At 42.5% G+C, this 23,834-nt stretch overlaps 1 protein-coding gene across 2 annotated transcripts in view; it reads left to right on the forward strand.

The window, feature by feature from the left end:
• Positions 1 to 23,834, forward strand: part of DNM3 (dynamin 3) — a 404,911-nt gene that overhangs the window by 21,289 nt on the left and 359,788 nt on the right. For both annotated transcript variants that reach the window (XM_063426168.1, XM_063426167.1), the window contains exons 4-5: positions 455 to 658; positions 20,520 to 20,618. In XM_063426168.1, coding sequence (XP_063282238.1) covers positions 455 to 658; positions 20,520 to 20,618 — 303 coding nt within the window. The remainder of the gene's footprint in view (positions 1 to 454; positions 659 to 20,519; positions 20,619 to 23,834) is intronic.

The raw sequence follows: 23,834 nt of genomic DNA on the forward strand, positions 1-23,834 counted from the left end.
ACTTGAAAATAACAAAATGGAGTCTGCTCTGTTCAGAGTGACTCTGACAATATACATTTTAAATGTCTGCCGATATAAATACCCTGACAATACCCTTACAGAGAACAACAAAGAAAAAATGGCTGTGCCACAAAAGTACAGGAATAACAGTGCTATTTTCAATAATATACAGTAGTACAATATTGAAAATAGTAGTTTATTGTCATTCCTGTACTTTTGTGGTGCAGCCATTTTTTCTGTTTTTGTTGAGAGCAGTGATGACATCATAAATTGTTTCTGGACTACATTTCCTATAATGCCCAGATGGCTTTTAGAGAACCATCACTGATTTAGAGGGATCCCCTTCTTTTGGTTTGCTGCCTTCATTTTGATTAAGTAGCGCTAAACCTGCTCCATTTTTTCTTGTATTGTATACCCTTGCAGAGATCTAAGTATTTATTTTGTTTTTTTACAGTATTGAACTTGACGTTAATCGATTTGCCGGGCATTACAAAAGTCCCAGTAGGGGATCAGCCTCTGGATATTGAAGCCCAAATACGTGAAATGATTATGCAGTTTATCATAAGAGAGAATTGTCTGATACTCGCTGTGACTCCTGCCAATACAGACCTTGCAAACTCTGATGCTCTGAAGCTGGCTAAAGATGTTGATCCACAAGGTATCTAGACAAATCAAATTCTTTGCTTGCAAAACCATAGCAACAAACATTTCTGTTATCTGCATGTTCTTTTTTTTTTTTTCTTCAATTCTTTATTTTTGTAGTGTGCATAAAGTTTCCAAGCAGGTCTGAGGTGCCCCGAGAGCAGTCCTCAGGCATTTTCCTCGCTGAACATGCGGGACAAATGAAATACAGGCACAATGTTTATATTAATAGTAATGCTGAGTAATTCTGCAGATAATACAGTGCGAACGGTAGTAGTAAAACATACGTTTACAAAAGAGAGAAACAAGATTAATGGCAAATCATATAACAGGCTTACCTATAATTGAGGATCAAAACATAACGAGTATGTGGCTTCCCAATAGCTGCACGATTAACATTCTATAGTAGAACAGGCAAGTTACACATGCTTAGATTAGTTTGTTATCTAGTCTAAAATACAACAGCAGAGAAGACTTAATCTTTTCCTTAACATAACGGCAACAGTGCACAATTTTGTGTTTAAGTTAAGAGTTAACCCAGGTGTACATAAGTTTAGACAGTCGAATAGGTGTACGTGCAGGTAAGCCATCGGTTCTCTACAGGTTTTAAACAGGCTGGAGTCGCCTTAGTATTTGGCGCCAACCAGTGAAATGGTGCATAGGAATTGAGCGTTTACGTGGCAATAGTTAACGATTTAAAACTTGCTTAACTTGGGTCTAAATATGCGTATATATGAGCTGCCAAGAGAGGGAAGTATGAAAGTTAAAAGGCAGTTGCAGCGCAGCTTAAAATGTGAAATAAAAGGGTGATGGTCGCATAGTACAGATTGAGTCAGAGGATCTGTTATGCGATATGCTGTCTCTCTCTCTCTCTCTCTCTCTCTCTCTCTCTCTCTCTATATATATATATATATATATATATATATATATATATATATATATATATATATTATAAGTAACAGCTTCCCTGCATGTTATGAGTAGATATGGGCGATATCAGCATAATGCATGGGATGATGCTTAGCTCAAAGATGGTAATTGCAGACATCTAAAATGAATCAGATCATGCAGGTTTCATTCTATAATGCGAGCTATATATGCCATTGGTGTCTGGTCCTATGACTAGAGGTTGCAGGACATGGTATTTCAAATTGCACATACAGACTTAGTGGGGTAGCAGAGCAGAGTTGTAAATGAACTGAAAAGAAAAATATATAAAAAGGGGACATTTATATATGACATCAGCATGGGATTAAAGGTCCCTTATCAGGTATGTCCAGGTACTCAGCTTCCCCTGTAAGTGACTAGACGTCCCTGTTGCTGGTTTGGATACTCGATCAGCCGATTCCTATCTGTGGTAGAGGCAGTGCAGGCATGGGGACGTCCCGTATGATAGTGTCCCCCACTGTGGCTTTGTGAGCCTCTTGTTGGTGATCCTTGGGCTGCAGCCCTGTCGGGGTAAGCCTGCCACATCTGTACCTCTGGAGGTCTGTGTGCGCCGTGAGAGGCGGATGGGTGTCGCTCTTTATGGCCTGTTGCTGGGTGTCTCCTTTGTTCCCTCTTCGGGGCCGCCGCACTGCAGAGTGTTCATGTAGGGTCGGTTCCGCCGTAAATGAGCTGTGCTTGGCGGCAAAGTTTGTGGTCGCTGGTGGGGGTACTCGCTGTGCGGCCTCCCTTTCCTCCAGCACTTCTGCCATATTCTTTGGGGACAAGCCCTCTCTGTTAGGTTGGTAGGAGGTCGGGCTGATGTGCATCCGCACGATTACTTGCCGGTTTCTTGGGGCTATCAGCGTGCTTCCAGTGCCGCCTGACAGGTCCTCGGTCTCCTGCCGCTGGTGATTGTCTCGCTGCTTCCAACCTTCTGGGTGGCTCGGTGTTTGAGGTGTCCGTGCCTGCAACCGTTTGATCTCGCTTAGGTGAGTACGTGGCTTGGTGACAGGCACTGCCCCAGTGTTCTCCGGGAACATAAGGGCCTCCAACTTGTCCCAAAAAGCCTGGAAGGTCTTGTTCAGCCGGTGCTCTATGTCTGGCTGCTCGCTGTGAGTTTCAGGGGAGCTTGCTGCCTCCGCCATTTTAGGTGTAGTGCCACCGCGTGTTTCAGGCCCCTGCGTCTTCCCAGCCTTCTCGCCGGGTCGTGCCAGGGTCTCCTGAGGGTAGACCGGGATAACCCCCACCAGTCCAGAGGGGGGGGAACGAGGGTCTGGTCTCCGCTCAGCAGCCGTGGATGTCAGCGGGGGAACGGCCGTCTCCCTTACGCCAACCACACGTGTAGGCCTCGTAGGAAGGGCCGGTGCTGCATACCAAATTTGTCGCTTGTGTGGCATGGTTGTGTGCCCCTGGTTCTCCCCTTCCAGTTTGTAGCCTGTTTGGGTTGATTGTTTCTTGTTTAGGTGGCTTAAATCGGCATAGTTTTCGCTGCAGATCAGGAGCTAATCAAGTCTGCGTCTTCTCCTCTCAGCAGCCAGGCCCCGCCCCCCTATCTGTTCTTAATTAGCATTTCAATTGTCACAAATAAAAATTTTACAAGTTCATATTCAGCATTGTTTAAATTGTCAGTAATTTTTCTACCATTTGATTTTTTTATGAGGATGATTAGTCTGGTAAGTCTATTAGTAACACAAATATTCTTTTGTCTGTTTTGTTTTTTGTTTGGTTTTCTATGATTTTGGCGGAACAGAGAGAGCATGCATAGTAGTCATCAAAACATGTAAAAGGCCTTCTCAGGCACCTCTGCATATGTGATTTGAGAAGTCTTGAAAATTTGCTGGGGACCTTTAGTGATAATGTGTTTTATTACATTTTAAAATGTTAGGTTTCTTGTTTTTCTTCATCTCTTAAGTTCTAATGCATTATCTCCTTAACTCTAGCATCAACTGACCCTTTTAAAAACTTTTAGCTACGGTACTTTTATGAATTATTATAATTTATATGCTTGTTGTGGACTCCATCCATAAAAATGATATGTTTCTGCAGGTGTGTATTTAAGTCTAGCTGTATTTTACACTCATGCACTCGCATGCTGCCAGTGAGACATTTAGTTGCATTGGTTTCTTCCCTTTGCCTTAGTGACTTGTATATCACAACATAGCCTGTCATTATTATTTAGTTTCGTTCTGCTTATTTAGAATGATGTTGTTTAGCTTCATGGGAAGTAACGTATTCTGCATTGAATTGACTCAGTTGTCGTTTCATGCTAGAACAAGAAGCATTTTGTCTCAATGTCCCTTGGCCTCACTAATTACAAAGATGGCATATAAATGCAGATACTGTTCTTTTGACCTGAAATAGAAATTGGTCTTGGCAAAAGCGCCTGGCATTTCTCTCCATGCTAGAGGAGATACGCTTACAATAATTTGATGTAACAGGGATGAGTGTTTATCCTACAACAGCTTTTCTTTTGTACTTCTTTTTTCATTTTGTAAAAATGCTTTATTTTTATGGGTACAAAGAAGTTAATATAAGTAGCAATAAGATATCAATTTTAGACTTTAAACTAGAAAACAATGAAGAAGAAAAGGAACAGAAAAATATATAATTGAATGCCTATTTTTTAGTGAGATTTACCAGGCTAGGGATCTCATTTAAATAAATTAAATATCTATGTAAATGAATCCACAGTAATGTTCTCTGAAATTAATATCTTGATATGGCTGACTGTCCTACAGCAAGCTAAGCAAAATTTAGAAATGACATGTGATATATATATATTCCTGGCTAATCCATGGCAGCATCACAATAGGGTTAGCTCCGCCCGCAGTTTAAGACAGGAAATAAATTATAAATAGACCATCCATGATGTATACACTTTCAGAAATAAATAATAATTCTAATCCGCTGTGATCCTATGGGTAGCGGTGCATGTTGTGTACACATTCAGCAATAAATATGTTTAATCCACTGTGATCCTGTGGGTAGTGTATGGTACATATATAACTCGAGAAAAATAACGACCGCTATGATCCTTAGGGTAGCAGTGTTTTTATGCTACCTGTATATATTAATTTTTCTATGCTATAATTCTTTAGATAGCGGTATTTTTAAAAAAAAAAATCTTTATTTTTGTTGTGCAGGTGGTTACATGGTTTCAACAGACTCCACAACAGCGTATTGCAAGGTTAATACACGTTAGGCAGTGGCATGAAAATTCGCACATTTTTTAACAGTTTTATCTCGCTTTGCTAAACGTTTATATTGTGTTAATAACAGTAAATTAAACAGGTGAGAACAATTAATGTTTAACAGTGCTAGGTTAGCTATATTCATGTAGTTATAAAGGAATAATATGCTTTCGTGTTTCAGGGGTATAATATATATATGTGGAACAGGTTTGTTACAGACTGTGAGGTATTTTCCTGTTCGGCTGTCTCATGGCTTAGGTGTAGACCTATTATGTGTAGACCTATTATGTCAAGTTAAGGTAGGTAACGCCAGTGAAATAGAGCTGTGCCAGTCTTTGGTGAAGCGCTTACAGTTATAGTTGCCTGTAGCCAGAGAGTAAATGATAAATTAATAAAATAAAATAAAATAAATAGCTGGTTACGGGCTAAACTGTCAGGGTACCTGAAGTCTCTACCTCCGAGAGAGGTAGAGACTTAGACGTCCATCCGTCCGGACGGGCTGTTTCCTCTGTTCCTCGCGGTCCATCCGGTCACGTAAACGCCGGCCGCGAGGGACTCACTTCCTTTTCTAGCATGACGTCCGGAAACCGACGTCATGACGCCAACCCGGAACAACCTGTCACTCAATCCTTCAGAGACTAATCAGGACTCGTCGGAGGCGTGTCTACCCTTCCGAGCCAGGGTATTTAAACTTGCTTCTCCCATTTGCTCATTGCCCTGTCGTGGTTCTAGTCTGCCTAGTCACACAGTGCTCTTGTATTTCTGTTATCCCTTTGGTTCTGACCCGGCTTGTTTGACTTACTCTGTTTATCTCTGTTACCCTTGACCCGGCTTGTTTCTCGCTTACCTGTCTTCTCGTTCCCTCGACCTCGGCTTGTCTTTGACTATTCTCTATATTCTCCGTACGTTAGTCCGGCCATTCTAAGGTCCGGTATACGTATCCTGTACCTGTTTGTACTCTGCGTGTTGGATCCCTGTCCCGATCCTGACATTACGACAGGGCCAATGGATCCTGCAAGTACAAACAGTCAGCTTGGTCCTGCTGATCCTAGGTTCGAAGCCATGGAGCACAGAATGGATCAGATGGCGCTAGCACTACAGGCGTTATTGTCTCGTGCTAATAACCCGCCAGAGGAGACGCGTACTACTTCTATTTCTCCTGTGAGCTCAGGCCTAGAGGTAGCCACTGTAGGTGCCTCTTCCCGTATTACACCACCAGTACGTTATGGTGGCTCACCTGAGAAGTGTCGTGGTTTTCTTAACCAGATCAGTATCCACTTTGAATTACAACCTCGCTCCTATCCTACAGATAGGGCGAAGGTTGGATTTATTATCACCTTACTCATTGAGAAAGCTCTGAGATGGGCCAACCCATTATGGGAGAATGATAACCCTTTGGTATATAATTATAATGCCTTTGTAGCTGCCTTTAGAAGAACTTTTGACCCTCCTGGTAGAAAGGTCAATGCAGCTAGATTACTGTTGCGCCTGAGACAAGAGAACCGAACTCTTGTGGATTATGCACTAGAGTTCAGGTCTTTGGCGGCAGAAGTTAAGTGGAACGAGCAGGCATATATAGATGTATTTTTGAATGGGCTATCAGATGTAATCCTCGACGAGGTTGCTACTAGAGAGCTTCCTGAAAATTTGGAGGATTTAATTTCATTCATTTCTCGTATTGATGAGCGTTTAAGAGAGAGACAGAACACTCGAGAGAGGAACCTTAGACCTTCATTTAAATTAGCTCCCGCATTTCAAAGTCCTGATTCCACTACCTCACTATGTCCTGAACCTATGCAGATAGGCAATACTCGCCTCTCAGAGGAGGTGAGGCAGTACAGGAGAAGGGAGGGATTATGCATGTATTGTGGAGTCAGAGGTCACCTATGCCTGAATTGTCCTAATCGTTCGGGAAACGCTCGCACCTAAGTTTCTCTAGAGGACAGGCCTTGGGTGTTTCTATTTTGTCCTCTACGCATAATTATAAAGATCACAGGCTTCTGCTACCAGTTTCTTTAACTTGGGAAAGGGGAGTACTAAGGACCATGGCTTTGATAGATTCCGGTGCTGCTGAGAATTTTATCGATCAAGCCTTTGCTACTAAACACACTATCCCATCCCAGTTAAGGGATACACCCTTGGCCGTTGAGGCCATAGATGGTAGACCTTTACTTGAGCCTGTTATCTCTCGTGAGACCATCCCAGTTAGCTTAACTGTTGGTATCTTACACGAGGAAAACTTATCGCTTATGCTTATTTCATCTCCTTCTGTTCCCATAGTCCTGGGTTACCCATGGTTAAAAAGACATAACCCTATTATTGATTGGGAGTTAGGGGAGATACTCTCATGGGGCCAGGGTTGCCAGGAGAATTGTTTACGGAGGGTTTCCCCATTGGGTGTAATTAACACACCAGGTAGTTCTACCCAGTCTACAGAGATACAGATACCGCCTCTGTACCTAGACTTAAAAGCAGTATTCGACAAAAAGAATGCTGATACTCTACCTCCACACAGGACCTTTGATTGTAAAATTAACTTACTACCTGGTACCATGCCTCCGAGGGGCAATGTATACCCCCTATCCACTAAGGAGAATTCAGTTCTAGAGGAGTATATTCGGGAGAATCTAGACAAGGGATTCATTAGGAGATCTTCTTCTCCTGCCGGGGCTGGTTTTTTTTTTGTTAAAAAGAAGGATGGTTCACTAAGACCTTGCATTGATTACCGAGGTTTTAATAAGATAACCATCAGAAATGCCTATCCAATTCCCTTGATTACCGAGCTGTTTGATCGTCTGAAAGGCTCTAAAATTTTCACCAAGTTGGACCTCAGAGGGGCATATAACTTGGTGAGAATCCAGCAAGGACACGAGTGGATGACAGCGTTCAATACCCGTTATGGGCATTATGAATACACGGTCATGCCTTTTGGTCTTTGTAACGCACCTGCAGTTTTTCAGGATTTGATTAATGAGGTTCTTAGGGAATTTCAACATGATTGTGTTATTGTATACCTGGATGACATACTGATACACTCTAGAGAGGTTGAGACCCACCACAGACAGGTCAGAAAGGTATTACACAAACTCCTGCAACATGGCTTATACTGTAAATTGGAGAAATGTAGCTTTGACCAGTCTCAGATAGACTTTCTTGGATACGTGATTTCTGGGGAAGGCTTTAAGATGGACCCTGACAAACTCCAGTCCATTTTAGAGTGGCCTTTGCCTAAGGGACTCAAGGCTATTCAGAGGTTTATTGGTTTCTCCAATTATTATAGGCGCTTCATTAAGGGATACTCTTCCATTAGTGCACCTATTACCAATATGACCAGACAGGGGGCTGACACTAAGACTTGGTCTAATGAAGCTCTCGCTGCTTTCAAGACTCTCAAGGATCTTTTTGCTTCTGCTCCAATTCTAGTCCATCCTGATATGACTCTGCCGTTCCTACTCGAGGTCGATGCCTCTGAGACTGGCGTAGGGGCTGTTCTGTCGCAAAGGTTAGGGGTGGATAAACCACTACACCCTTGTGGTTTTTTTTCTAAGAAACTGTCTGGCCCTGAAAGTAGATATGACATTGGCGACAGGGAACTCTTAGCGGTCATTATGGCCTTAAAGGAGTGGAGACATTTATTGGAGGGGACCTTACATCCTGTTACTATTTTGACGGATCACAAGAACTTGTCTTATATTGGGGAAGCTAAACGACTGTCCGCCAGACAAGCTCGTTGGTCCTTATTCCTGACCCACTTCAATTATGTGCTTACTTATAGACCTGGTTCTAAGAACTCCAAAGCCGATGCTTTGTCTCGCCAATATGAACCTTCTACTATATCTGAACCGGTTCTTTCCTCTATAGTTCCGAGATGCAATATTATCGCCAACACGAATCTCAGGATTCACTCTCCGTTACTTGCCGAGATCATTAAACTGCAACATCTAGCTCCTAAACAGACTCCTGAAGGTCGACGTTTCGTTCCTCCTGCTCTACAACTGGAACTGTTGCAATGTTTCCACAACAGCAAGGTGGCTGGACATCCTGGTATTCGCAAGACATGTGCTTTGATCTCTAAGGACTTCTGGTGGCCTGATTTACGGAAGGATATTAAAGATTTCATCGGTGCATGTGAGGTTTGTACTAAGACCAAGCAACCTCATACCCTTCCCTGTGGATTTCTGCACCCCTTAGAGGTTCCAGAGAAGCCATGGTCCTGTTTGGCTATGGACTTTATTGTCGATTTACCTATCTCTAAAAAACAGACTGTTATCCTCACCGTGGTTGACAGATTCACCAAGATGGCTCACTTCGTTCCTCTGCCTTAACTCCCGTCTTCTCCCGAATTGGCGGATATATTCGCAAGGGAGATTTTTCGATTACATGGGATACCCTCCCAAATTGTATCTGACAGAGGTTCCCAATTTATTTCCTGTTTTTGGAGGTCCTTCTGCTCTCAACTGGGTATCAAATTGAATTTCTCTTCTGCCTATCATCCTCAGTCCAACGGAGCTGCTGAACGCACCAACCAAAAGATTGAACAATATTTTCGTTGTTTTGTTTCCGAACACCAGGACGATTGGGTTGGTTTGATTCCTTGGGCGGAGTTTGCACACAACAATCTCGTTTGTGATTCTACTCGTTCAAGCCCCTTCTTCATGAATTATGGCTTTCATCCATCTATTCTCCCTTCGGCTTCTTCTTCCCAGGGGGTGCCGTCGGTTGATGTTCATGTTGCCAATTTGAGGAAGTTGTGGGATCAGACTCGACAGATTCTTCTGCACAATTCTATGCTGGTTAAGAAGCACGCTGATAAACGTAGAAGGGCGGCTCCGGTGTTTGTTCCAGGTGATAGAGTATGGCTGAGTACAAGAAACATCCGTTTAAAAGTGCCTTCCATGAAGTTCGCTCCTCGTTATATTGGACCTTACAGGGTGCTAACTCGCATTAACCCAGTTGCGTATCGTCTAGCTCTTCCAACTGCCTTACGCATCCCTAACTCATTTCATGTTTCATTGTTGAAACCACTAGTCTGTAACAGATTTTCCTCCACATCATCCTCTCCTCGCTCTGTTCAGGTGGAGGGTCAGGAGGAGTATGAGGTTAACTCTATTATTGATTCTCGAATCTCTCGGGGGAGAGTACAATATCTGGTCGATTGGAAGGGATATGGTCCTGAGGAGAGGAGTTGGGTACCTCAGGAGGATGTTCATGCTCCTCGTCTCCGCAGGGAGTTTCACTCCCGCTTCCCATCTCGTCCCGGTTCCTTCCGCCCGGTGGGCGTATCTGAGAGGGGGGGTACTGTCAGGGTACCTGAAGTCTCTACCTCCGAGAGAGGTAGAGACTTAGACGTCCATCCGTCCGGACGGGCTGTTTCCTCTGTTCCTCGCGGTCCATCCGGTCACGTAAACGCCGGCCGCGAGGGACTCACTTCCTTTTCTAGCATGACGTCCGGAAACCGACGTCATGACGCCAACCCGGAACGACCTGTCACTCAATCCTTCAGAGACTAATCAGGACTCGTCGGAGGCGTGTCTACCCTTCCGAGCCAGGGTATTTAAACTTGCTTCTCCCATTTGCTCATTGCCCTGTCGTGGTTCTAGTCTGCCTAGTCACACAGTGCTCTTGTATTTCTGTTATCCCTTTGGTTCTGACCCGGCTTGTTTGACTTACTCTGTTTATCTCTGTTACCCTTGACCCGGCTTGTTTCTTGCTTACCTGTCTTCTCGTTCCCTCGACCTCGGCTTGTCTTTGACTATTCTCTATATTCTCCGTACGTTAGTCCGGCCATTCTAAGGTCCGGTATACGTATCCTGTACCTGTTTGTACTCTGCGTGTTGGATCCCTGTCCCGATCCTGACATAAACATGCTAAGTGTAGCTACTGACAGGCAGGTCTATGCAGTGCATGAGAAGTTATGTTGGGCACAGTACAATAAGGACACGTGCTGCGAGGTGAGTATCTGGGCAGGAGATTCTTGACCTGCTTCCAGGTTAGTTTAAATTCAAAAGATAGAGGTAATCTGGGGCAACTACTGCTAGCTATATATATTGTTGATGCTTTTGTATAATAACGGTGGTAAGGCTCAGGGAGATGCCACCTGGGGGTCATGTGGGTTATGTGTCCAGGCCTGAGGTAACATAAGCTGGTATAGCTGAGACCTATGCAAAATATAAAAATAAAAATAAAAATAAAAAAATAATAATTCAGTTCTACTTAGGCTTATAGAGTGTGAACTCAAAACCCAGAGCATGGGGTTAAACATGTCTTTTGGACAGTCCCGTTGGTTGATGTTGCACCAGGCAGGTGGTGTCCGTCAGTTGGTGGTTTAGCCTTTTGTTTCTGGCCACCCTTACAGCGATCAGCCGATCTGTCAGTGGCAGGGTAGGTCTTGGTTGTTTGGGTAGTCCGCAGCCCTGTTCATGTGGTGGCTGTAGCGTATGTGTCTGCGGGTGTCTTCCTGGGTACAAACTCTGCAGCATGTACGGTGCGTCTGTCTAGTGGTTGGCTACGGCCTGCGAGGTGCGTTGCCTGATTCTGAGAGTCTGTGGGGATTTTCAGTAGCCCCATCAACCCTGTGGCCTCTTGGGGATTATGAACCACGTGCTTGGTGTCTCCTCTTCTGATGTTGAAGGCTTGGCTTGGGCCCCAGCGGTATTGGATTTGGTGGAGGCGCAGGAGGGCGGTAAATGCGCTCAGGGATCTTCTCCACACCAGCGTTCCGGCCTACAGGTCTGTATAGAAAGAAAGGGACATCCCCTCAAAGGGGTAAGAGAACTGTCCTTTTGTGGCATCTAGGACCATCTTCTTTTCTCTGGCTGAATGAAATTTTTGTATTAAGTCCCCTGTGGCAGCCTGAGGTGCCTTTGCTGGTCGTGATAGCCGAAATAGGTCCTCCAGGGTGATCGTTTTAGCCGCCTTTGGTGTCAGTAATTCCGTGACGAGTCGCCTGACAAAGTGTGGTAGTTTAGCCTCTGGTATGGAGTCCGTAACCCCTCTGAGCTTGAGATTGTGTCATCGGTGCCTGTCTTCTTGTGCGGTCATTTGGATTTCTTGCTGCAGGTTTTATTGCTGCAGGTCCTTGATCGCTGCTTGCAGAACCCTGATTTGGTTGGTGTGGCTGTCGGAGGAGGCCTCCACCTTTCCCAGCCTCTCTGTGATGCCCTTGATGTCATCCCTAATTAGGGCCACGTCGGCGGCTATCTTCTTATGGTGAGTCACCATTAGGTCTCCAATTGCTTCCATGGTCACGGGGTGGAGGCCTTTGTGTGTAGTGGTCCCTGTGATTGGGAATGGGTCAGCGTGGCCAGTATGGAGTCTCCCCCATGATCATCCGACGACTCCTCTGTGAAGTCCGAGCATCCGCCGTGCAAGGACTCCATCTTGGCGCCTCCTGCCTCGTGCGCCTGCCGCCATAGTTCCCCGATGTCCATGCCTTGTCGGGCTTCGCTCTTTTGTTTTTCCGCCCAATTCGGCTCTCCCGGTTCTCTGTGCCGTCTCTGGGTACTTTTTGTGTGGGCTTTGTTGCTGGCTGTGTGTTTTTTTGCTGCAATTTGTCCCGGAGCTCCGCGGCCATGCGACGACCGCTCGCTTCAGATGCTTAGCTCCGCCCCCCTAGATAAGCGGTATTTTATAGTAATCCTTTTACATTTTAAATTTTTCTATCTTTGGTTAACTGATATTAATTTACATTTGTTTCCTTTAATTATTTTATGTGGGACCTCCTTTGGGCATTGCCATCTTATTTTTTTTTATTTGCTTTCCCCTAAGTTTAGCGAGGGTATTACCCTATTGTGATGCTGCCATGGATTACCCAGAAATTCAGAAAATTTCCTCATACTTACCGTAATTTTCTTTTCCTGGAAATATCCACGGCAGCATCAATTTCGTCCCTTCCCCTTTATTTTTATTTTTATTTTAGCCCTTTGAGCATATTACAAGACTAGTGGACCAAAGTAAAGAGGGTCAATTTATAATTTATTTCTTAGCCTAAACAGCTAAGTGGGCAGAGCTAACCCTATTGTGATGCTGCAATTGATATATCCAGGAAAAGAAAATTACAGTAAGTTTGAGGAAATTTTCTGAATTGTATTATTTTAATTTAAAATACATTTTGAAAAAACATGTCAAGTAAATAACTAGTAGAAGGAAAATGGAAATACTGGAGTTACTTGCACTATAATCTATGCAAGGAAAACCATGCCCTTGCATACTTTCCATTTGTATGAATTTTGCTTTTTTATAATTTTCAATTCAGTTTGTGCATGACAATGTTTTTTTGGCGAAAGTAATTTTTTTTGCAAATATAACAGAACAAATAAAATTGACACTTAATGGTTTGTAAAAAACAACTTGACTGTTGATTATTTTTTATCTAAAATACTCTGGTTAATGGGCATCCTTTAAGAGAAGAGTACCAAAATATTTGTCTCTAGTACTGCATGTTTAAAATGAATTGGGTAGGTGCTGCCCATGAAGGATAGAAAGAAAATGACACTCGATAAGCTTGTGCTAATCAGCATAACGCTCTATTGAGTGTTTTAGAAGTATGATTAAGAATACATAAATGATAACATGTTTCTGAAAGGATTTTGTTTTTATATTGTTGTTCCTTTTACTACAACAAAAGTAATCTATCCACTGGATTACCAAGGAGATTCTAATGCTAATTTGTTATTAGTGGTTAATTCTGGTTTATGAGAGAATATATATCACAGTATAATAATAATTGCACATTACTGATTTTTAAAGCATGGCAACCATTTTTTTCCCCACAGTGTATATTTTATATTGGGAGATCCATTTTTTTAGATTTATTGTGAAAGCACTGGCTACAATAAACTTTTGCAGTGTGTATTATACACAAGATAAGTATTTTTGTATGTGCTCATCTATTTTTTTTATATTTTGGTTTTTCATTTAGGATATTAAAGTGAGGAACTGCTTGTTTGAGGAGCTAATTTGCTTTCTTGATGTTTGAAACTTCAACAAATTCCAATTCTTACAGTTTGATCCTTGCTTTCTCTTTGAGCAGAACTGGTCTCCAACAAAAGCTGCATTGAAATTGTCTACCTCCAAATACATAAGACGGTTTGCCTTCCACTCAGAAGGAGTTACTTTTTTATAGTGATACCATACACTTACATGAGGTGTGGTCCTATTATTTCTCAGACCGATTCATTTATTTTAATGACATTTTAATTTACATATCCTGCTTCTCCATGTCTACCGACATCGAATTAGGTACCAGTAAACCAGTTTTTTTTTCCATTGTTGTCCCATGTCGTCTACTTCATAGTTCTCAGGGAAGCAAGGTCAGAGAAATTTCTATATCATTTTTAGGGAGAGTTCCTTTCATCCAGCTCAGGACCGGAAATGTTTCAGGTCACAGTTTCAAGAGGTAGGATGCAACATGCAAGTTATTGTGTTTTTTGCATCCTACCTGTTGAACCAGTGGATTTTGCTTTATATTCTACCTAATAAGAGGTTGCAGGCCTGTACTGCAGAGTACCAGGAGGTGCATTGGTTCCTATACCTTTTTTTTCTCAAGAGTGCCACACCATTTCAACTTATATTTTTACTGTGAACTTATAAGCCTTGGCTCATTCTCTTTTCCTGGTATTATTAGATGTAATGTTCAGACACCTTAATGTCATAGGTGTGTTATGTCCTGAATTCTGTATCCTGTGTATAGATGAGTGTTAGAGACAGAGGTGGGTGATACCAAATGATACCTTGTCCCCCTGAAGTTGCACCCCATGAAAATAGTTTCTGCCCTAAAAAAATAATGATTTAGCCCAGCCCCTGTTTTATAGTCTTGTTTAAAATTAAACTTTACAAAGAGATTTCCTGTACTCAAGTCCGGTGTAAGATACAGTGTAGAATAAACCATAGCTCTTGGTGCGTGATGTAAAAAGTTTTTTTCGTCTCAAATATGTCTATCTTTATTTTTGCTTTATGTCTCACAAAGATGATCGTGCTACATAATCTAGAGGTGATGTGGGTCCTCAAGTATTATTTTGTCATTAAAAAATATTTGGGAGACTGGTACATGGGCTCTTATTTTTTAATTTTTTTTTTTATTTCAGACAGTACCCGCCAGTAAATTTCTGCTACCATTCCTATAGTTCGGGCCAGGTACTTAAGTCATCATTAATATTTTCCGTTTTCAAAAACAAAAACACAAAGGAAAAAAAAAAAAAAAAAAGCTAATACAAACACATAAATGATGGCAAAGGTCCTCAATAGTATTCCCAATAGTAATAATTAGAGTAGCTAGATGATTATCTTAACATTTATTCTTACTTAATTTTCTAATTTATTTATTAAATTAGATTACCCCCACAACTTATTTAACCATTTATCTATATCCATCTTTTTTTTTTCAGATTTTTATTTACACCTCCTTCCATTTTTAGCTGTAAGATTAACTGATTTTTTTGTGGTTTCCCAATTTGGTGTTATCTTAGTTCTCCATCTTCTAGCTATAGAAATCTTTGCCGCTATTAAGGCATGGGTAAAAAAATATTGGAAATCCATATTATATTGGCTAAGATTTACCGTATATACTCGAGTATAAGACGAGTTTTTCAGCACATTTTTTGTGCTGAAAAACTCCCACTCGTCTTATACTCGAGTGAGTGTCTGTATTATGGCAATTTTCATTGCCATAATACAGACTGGGGGGAGAGGGGGGCTGGCAGAGCTGTAACTTACCTTCACAGCAGCTCCTGTCAGCTCCCTTCTCTCTCCTCCGTCCGTGCAGCTCCCAGGTCGGCTTCCTCTGCAACTCTCGCGAGAGCCGCGGGGTCAGAGCGTTGCCATGGGTTACCGTGGCAACGCTCCGCGCGGCCGCGAGAGTTGCAGAGGAAACTGACCTGGGAGCTGCACGGACGGAGGAGAGAGAAGGGAGCTGACAGGAGCTGCTGTGAAGGTAAGTTACAGCTTCCTGACAGCCCCCCTCCTACAGCCCATCCACTGGACCACCAGGGAGTGAGAGCCCCCGTCCCTGGCCAGCTAACAGGCAGGGAGGGGGGACGAAAAAATAAAAATATTAATAAAACAACTAATAAGAAAAAAAAAATATTAAAATAATAATAACAAAAAAAAAATAATACAATTAATAATAAAATAAAAAATAATTACCTAAAAAAACAAAACAAAAAATATTAAGATAATAATTAAATAATAATTAATAAAATGCCCAACCCCCACCAATGCTCTGCACACACACACACTGCACTCACACATACACACACTGCATTCATACACACACTGCACTGCATTCATTATATACACACTGCACTCATACACACTGCACTCATACACACACACTGCACTGCATTCATTATACACACACTGCACTCATACACACACACACTGCACTGCATTCATTATACACACACTGCACTCATACACACACACTGCACTCACACATACACACTGCATTCATCATTCATTATATACACACTGCACTCATATACACACTGCACTCATATACACACTGCACTCATATACACACTGCACTGCATTCATTATACACACTCATATACACACTGCACTCATATACACACACTGCACTGCATTCATTATATACACACTGCACTCATACACACTGCACTGCATTCATTATATACACACTGCACTCATACACACTGCACTCATACACACACACTGCACTGCATTCATTATACACACACTGCATACACACTGCACTCATACACACACACTGCACTCACACATACACACTGCATTCATCATTCATTATATACACACTGCACTCATATACACACTGCACTCATATACACACACTGCACTCATATACACACACTGCACTGCATTCATTATACACACTCATATACACACTGCACTCATATACACACACTGCACTCATACACACACTGCATACACACACTGCACTGCATTCATTATATACACACTGCATTCATACACACACTGCATTCATACACACACACACTGCACTCATATACACACACTGCACTCATACATACACACTGCATTCATACACACACTGCACTCATACACACACTGCACTGCATTCATTATACACACACTGCACTCATATACACACACTGCACTTCATTCATTATATACACACTGCACTCATACACACTGCATACACACACACTGCATTCATATACACACTGCATTCATTATATACACACGCTGTAAATAAATATTCAGTTAATATAATTTTTTTAGGATCTAATTTTATTTAGAAATTTACCAGTAGCTGCTGCATTTCCCACCCTAGTCTTATACTCGAGTCAATACGTTTTCCCAATTTTTTGGGGTAAAATTAGGGGCCTCGGCTTATATTCGGGTCGGCTTATACTCGAGTATATACGGTAAGTGTAATATGAATAATTCGGGAGATAAGGGAATTTTAATACCGATTATTTCTTGGATTTTACCTATAAACATTTTCCAAAATTCTATTATCAGGGGACAGCTCCACCAGATATGTAACATGTCTCCCGTCGCTTTATCACACCTCCAACAGGTGTCTGATATGTTATGATCCATTTTATTCATGCGACTAGGGACCAGATAGAGTCTATTTATGATCTTAAAATGTAACTCAACTAAATTTAAAGGACCACTCTAGTGCCAGGAAAACATACTTGTTTTCCTGGCACTAGAGTGCCCTGAGGGTGCCCCCACCCCCAGGGACCCCCTCCCGCCCGGCTCTGGAAAGGGGAAAGGGGTAAAAACTTACCTTTTTCCAGCGGTGGGCGGAGAGCTCTCCTCCTCCGATCCTCCTCTTCTCCTCCCCGTCGGCTGAATGTGCACGCGCGGCAAGAGCTGCGCGCGCATTCAGCCGGTCACATAGGAAAGCATTCATAATGCTTTCCTATGGACGCTTGCGCGCTCTCACTGTGATTTTCACAGTGAGAATCACGCAAGCGACTCTAGCGGCTGTCAGTGAGACAGCCACTAGAGGATTAGGGGGAAGGCTTAACCCATTCACAAACATAGCAGTTTCTCTGAAACTGCTATGTTTATGAAAAAATGGGTTAACCCTAGAAGGACCTGGCACCCAGACCACTTCATTAAGCTGAAGTGGTCTGGGTGCATAGAGTGGTCCTTTAAGCATTTAATATGTTTAGCAACTGACACCCAAGCTTTTTTTCATTCGTTTTTATCCAACTTTTTCTTTATTTTCAAATCTTTCTCCCATTTCTCAATGGCCGGAAAAATAAGATCTTCTTCCCCGTATCTCAGTATCGAATTACACTTTTTTTAAAAGATTTTTCATGTCATTCGCCTTCAACAAATGGCATAATTTACATTTGACTTCTGAATGTTCTTTATCTAGTGCTTTTCTTAAGTAGCTATTAATCCTTATATAGTTATATTTTTCATTTTCTGAAAGAGCGAATTCAGTGCGTATTTGTTCATATGATTTGAAATTTGATCCTGTCATTAGATCTTCTATATTTTGGATGCCTGCTTTGGCCCAATTTTTTTAATTTAAATCTTCTATATTGTTTTCCAGTATTAAAATTGGTAAAATGTTGATGATACGATTATTGAGTCCCACATTTTTTCTTATTTTGCTCCATGCTTCTCCAATATCTTGTACCACTATACTTTTCGGAACTTGGTTGGCAGTTATCTTTCTTTTTTGCGTAAACCAAAAGAGGGTAGACAGCTCTTTGCTATTTGACATTTTTTTTTCTATTGCATACCATCTCTCTAATTTAGACTCTGTTTGTTGTGAAATAATACAATGAAAGAGAGTGCTCGCTTGATAATATTGTTGGATCAGGGCAAGTCCTACACCTCCATTTGCTTGTTTTATCGCCAATAATTTTCTTGCCAGCCTTGGTTTCTTTGATTGCCATACAAATTTAGAGAAGGATTGTTGGATCAGTGTTAGCCAACTGTCAGGTACCTTCAAAGGAAGCATTCTAAATAGATATAACCACTTTGGTAGGATATAGGATTTAATTATATTTATACGACCCCACCAGGAGAATTCCAGACTCTCGTATCTTTTAATAGCTTATTCATTTTGAGAAGTAATGGGAGAAAATTGATCTCAACAATTTTCATTGGATCTGTGCAAATATTAATTCCCAAATAATTAAATGATTTTTCAATCCAAATAAAATCAAACCTCTTTTTTATCTCTTTTTTTTCTTCCATATTTACATTACTCGCCAGGATAGTTGATTTGTCTGTATTTACTCTGTAGCCTGAAACCTGTGAAAACTTTTCTATAATTGTCATAAGCTGTGTTATTGATTGTAGCGGGTTTTCTAAAGTTATAATCACATCATCTGCATACAGATTTATTTTTGTTTTCTTTCTTATGATCGAAACCTAAGATGTTTTCTTCTTATCTAATGGCAGATGGCAGAGGTTCTAATGATATTATATAGAGTAAGGGGGATAGAGGACACCCCTGTCTTGTTCCGTTAGATAATGGGAACCACTCAGAGCTAAAGCCATTCCCCATAATTCTTGCTGTTGGAACAGTGTATAGGGCAAAGATATTCTCGAAGTCTTCCCTCCAATCCAAATAACTGCAGTGATTGTCTCATGAACTCCCAGTTGACCCTGTCGAATGCTTTCTCAGCATCCAGTGACAGGGTCAACATGGGAGTTCCAGTGGTCCAAACGGAGTCCAAAATGTCGACCAATCTTCTGATGTTATGGGTTGAAGACCTCCCCGGAACAAACCCGACTTGATCTCTGTTTATCACCTCTGATATAATTATTTTTAGGCGTTCTGCTATCATGGCAGAATATAATTTAATGTTGGTATTCAAAAGCGAGATTGGACGATAATTCTTTATCTTTTCTGCATCCTTTTCTTGTTTAAGGATTGGCACTATATTTGCTTGTAACAGTTCTGCAGGTATGCTATTAGGTGTTACAAAAGAATTGAAAACTTCAATTAAATCATTTTTAATATTGTTTCTTAGTAATTTGTAAAAAAAGGTTATCAAATCCATCTGGACCAGAAGATTTTTTTTTTTTAATTTATTAATACAGAAAATCAGTTCTTCTTCTTGAAAAGCTTTATTAAGCTCCTGCAATTGTGTTTGTGAAATTTTTGGACTCTTTATGTTCCCGAGGAATTCACTAATGTTCGCCGTTTCGATTGGGTCTTTAATATTATATAGATCTTGATAATAATTCTTGAAGGCTTCTGCTATTTTTTCAGGTCTCAGGAGAGTCTCTCCATTGTGAATAATTTTGGTAATGATTCTTTTCGATTTTTCTTTTTTTATTCTGTTTGTCATTAATTTTTCTGCTCTATTTCCAGTGTAGTACCATTTCTGTTTTAAGTATAACAGCGCATTATTAGCCTTTGTCATAAGATGTTCATTTATTAATTTTTCAGTGTCTGTAATTTCGTTAGTAATACTACATAATGTTTTTTTTTATTTTGTTCAAGTAAGTTGTCTAGTTTTATGTACAATTCAGCTAAATTTGCCTTTTTTTTTATTTAGTTTATTTTCTTTTGCTGATAAACTTATAAAAAGGCCCCTTATTACTGATTTGTAAGCGCACCAAGTCATTGCTGGAGAAACTTCTTTATTTCTGTTTTCTTTGAAAAAGTGGTCTGTTGTATCTTTAATTTGTTTAAGATTATCTTTATTTTTAAGTAACCAGTCAAAAATTATTTGGGAGACTGGTACATGGGCTCTTATTTATTATAAAATTACCTTGAGAATTTTGCATATAGTTTAACCTTTTAATCTTGATTATATATGTAATTTGTCTAAGGTTTGAGGACCATTGGAGTGATCACAAAACTGGACCTGATGGATGAAGGAACAGACGCACGAGAGATTTTGGAAAACAAGTTGCTTCCTCTTCGAAGGGGTATGCATGCTTACTTAGTTTAATTGTATTGGGTAATGTGTAACATTCTTAATCTTTATATAATGGTAGGGCTGATATTTGTTCATATCTAGAACTGGTTGCTAAATCACAGCAACAGGAAAGTTAACCCCTTAAGGACACATGACATGTGTGACATGTGTGCAAAAATCTCTCCCAACAATAATGTTGATCTACCGGTTGACATCTGTGCAGCACAGCACACTCTTCTGAGCCTGAAATCCTCATACGTCCGAGTCTGAGGCCTATTGAGACAGTGGGGAAGATGGCTGGGAGAAGTGGCCAATCTCCTGGTATGGGGCACAGCTCTCGACATTGGATGGTGACAACCCCATAAGCCCCCCCCTCTCCCCCCTGGACCGTTGGGGGTTATCCTGGTCCCCTCTGGGTCAAGAGACTCTATACTTGCTACTGCTTCCAAGTTGAACTGAACTGCTCTCTGACGATCCAACTTGGCAGATGCAAACAAAGATATAGGATAACTAAATGGTTCCTCCCGTGACACCAAAAAGAATAGCGTCTAGGTGAAACCGGTTATCCTTGTGTCCCTGTTATTAACTAAACAAGAAAAAAGAAATTACCGTATTTATCGGCGTATAACACGCACTTTTTCCCCCTGAAAATAGGGGGAAAATCGTGGGTGCGTGTTATACGCCGATATCCCATAATTACTTACCTGTCCTGAAGCGTGGGCCGGCTTCACAGCGCGCACCGCGGTACAGGAACTTTAATTTCAGGTTCCGGTTTCCGGCGGGACTGAAAGGAAGTGTGCACACAATAGTGTGCACACTTCCTTTCAGTCCCGCCGGAAACCGGAACCTGAAATTAAAGTTCCTGTACCGCGGTGCGCGCTGTGAAGCCGGCCCACGCTTCAGGACAGGTAAGTAATTATGGGAGGGGAGGAAAGTACACTATGGGAGGGGAGGGGGGGGGAAGTACACTATGGGAGGGGAGGGGGGGAAGTACACTATGGGAGGGGAGGGGGGGAAGTACACTATGGGAGGGGAGGGGGGGGAAGTACACTATGGGAGGGGAGGGGGGGAAGTACACTATGGGAGGGGAGGGGGGGGAAGTACACTATGGGAGGGGAGGGGGGGGGGAAATACTATGGGAGGGGAGGGGGGGGGAAATACTATGGGAGGGGAGGGGGGGGGAAATACTATGGGAGGGGAGGGGGGAGAATACTATGGGAGGGGGGGAGAATACTATGGGAGGGGAGGGGGGGAGAATACTATGGGGGGGAGAATACTATGGAAGGGGGGAGAATACTATGGGAGGGGAGGGGGGGAGAATACTATGGGAGGGGAAGGGGGGAGAATACTATGGGAGGGGAAGGGGGGAGAATACTATGGGAGGGGAGGGGGGAGAATACTATGGGAGGGGAGGGGGGAGAATACTATGGGAGGGGAGGGGGGAGAATACTATGGGAGGGGAGGGGGGAGAATACTATGGGAGGGGAGGGGGGGAGAATACTATGGGAGGGGAGGGGGGGAGAATACTATGGGAGGGGAGGGGAGGGGGGAGAATACTATGGGAGGGGAGGGGGGAGAATACTATGGGAGGGGAGGGGGGAGAATACTATGGGAGGGGAGGGGGGGAGAATACTATGGGAGGGGAGGGGGAGAATACTATGGGAGGGGAGGGGGGAGAATACTATGGGAGGGGAGGGGGGAGAATACTATGGGAGGGGAGGGGGGGAGAATACTATGGGAGGGGAGGGGGGGAGAATACTATGGGAGGGGAGGGGAGGGGGGGAGAATACTATGGGAGGGGAGGGGGGGAGAATACTATGGGAGGGGAGGGGAGGGGGGGAGAATACTATGGGAGGGGAGGGGGGGAGAATACTATGGGAGGGGAGGAGAGGGGGGGAGAATACTATGGGAGGGGAGGGGAGGGGAGGGGGGGAGAATACTATGGGAGGGGAGGGGAGGGGGGGAGAATACTATGGGAGGGGAGGGGAGGGGGGGAGAATACTATGGGAGGGGAGGGGAGGGGGGGAGAATACTATGGGAGGGGAGGGGAGGGGGGGAGAATACTATGGGAGGGGAGGGGAGGGGGGGAGAATACTATGGGAGGGGAGGGGAGGGGGGGGAGAATACTATGGGAGGGGAGGGGAGGGGAGGGGGGGGGAGAATACTATGGGAGGGGAGGGGGGGAGAATACTATGGGAGGGGAGGGGGGAGAATACTATGGGAGGGGAGGGGGGAGAATACTATGGGAGGGGAGGGGAGGGGGGGAGAATACTATGGGAGGGGAGGGGGGAGAATACTATGGGAGGGGAGGGGAGGGGGGGAGAATACTATGGGATGAGGGGGGAATACTATGGGATGAGGGGGGAAATTTCCTGGAATTTCTTTCTAAAAATGAGGTGCGTGTTATACGCCGGTGCGTGTTATACGCCGATAAATACGGTATACAGAGGTTTTTACCAAAGGACAGGGTGAGAGTCACTGTATCGCCTGGACATAACAGTAGTCATATAGGTGAAGTACAATAATGATAGGAACCCTGCAGTGAAATCAGAATCAAACTAAAATAGAACAAAACAAAAATCTTGGCTAAAGTATAATACACCAACAAAAAGCAAATGAATAACAACCTCGTAAGGTAAGTTCCTATGCCAACAGCAAATGTAGCTGCTCAAAAGGTTTATATCCAGATAGAGTAACTGTAAATGGATAAAATGAGCTTTATTAAATTGGCTCACAAAGTATACCTTCAGCTGGGATCCCTAGTCAAATAGAGTATGTTACATCCAAGGCAACAAATTGTCCAAAGGAGGATGTAACCTATATAATAAGTGATATAAATCTTTGCTATGTCAAAGGGAAAGGATTGTGGTCCCTAAACAAAGACAGTTTAATTCAAGCTTACCATAATGCTAAATATATAAATATACAGGTAGCTCTATATACTCTTGTTATCCTCAAGGAGAGTATATGTATAAGTGCCAAGTATCTTTAGAGAAGACCTGAGGGACAGGTGCTAGCAAAGTATGAAGTGTGGAGGAGGATAATAATAGAAAGACTAATGCCAGGCAAAATGAACTTGCAATATTTAACTTAAAAAGCCTCTCTCCTTTTAAAGCTAGCTAAATAGGCATAGGAGCAATAGATACTGAAAGAAAGTTACATACTAATAAATAAAAAAGTGCTTAAAAATAAAAAGTGCCGTGGCAGCTGACATTTAAAGTGAATA

This window comes from Pelobates fuscus, chromosome 7 (assembly GCF_036172605.1).
Source record: "Pelobates fuscus isolate aPelFus1 chromosome 7, aPelFus1.pri, whole genome shotgun sequence".
NCBI lineage: Eukaryota > Metazoa > Chordata > Amphibia > Anura > Pelobatidae > Pelobates > Pelobates fuscus.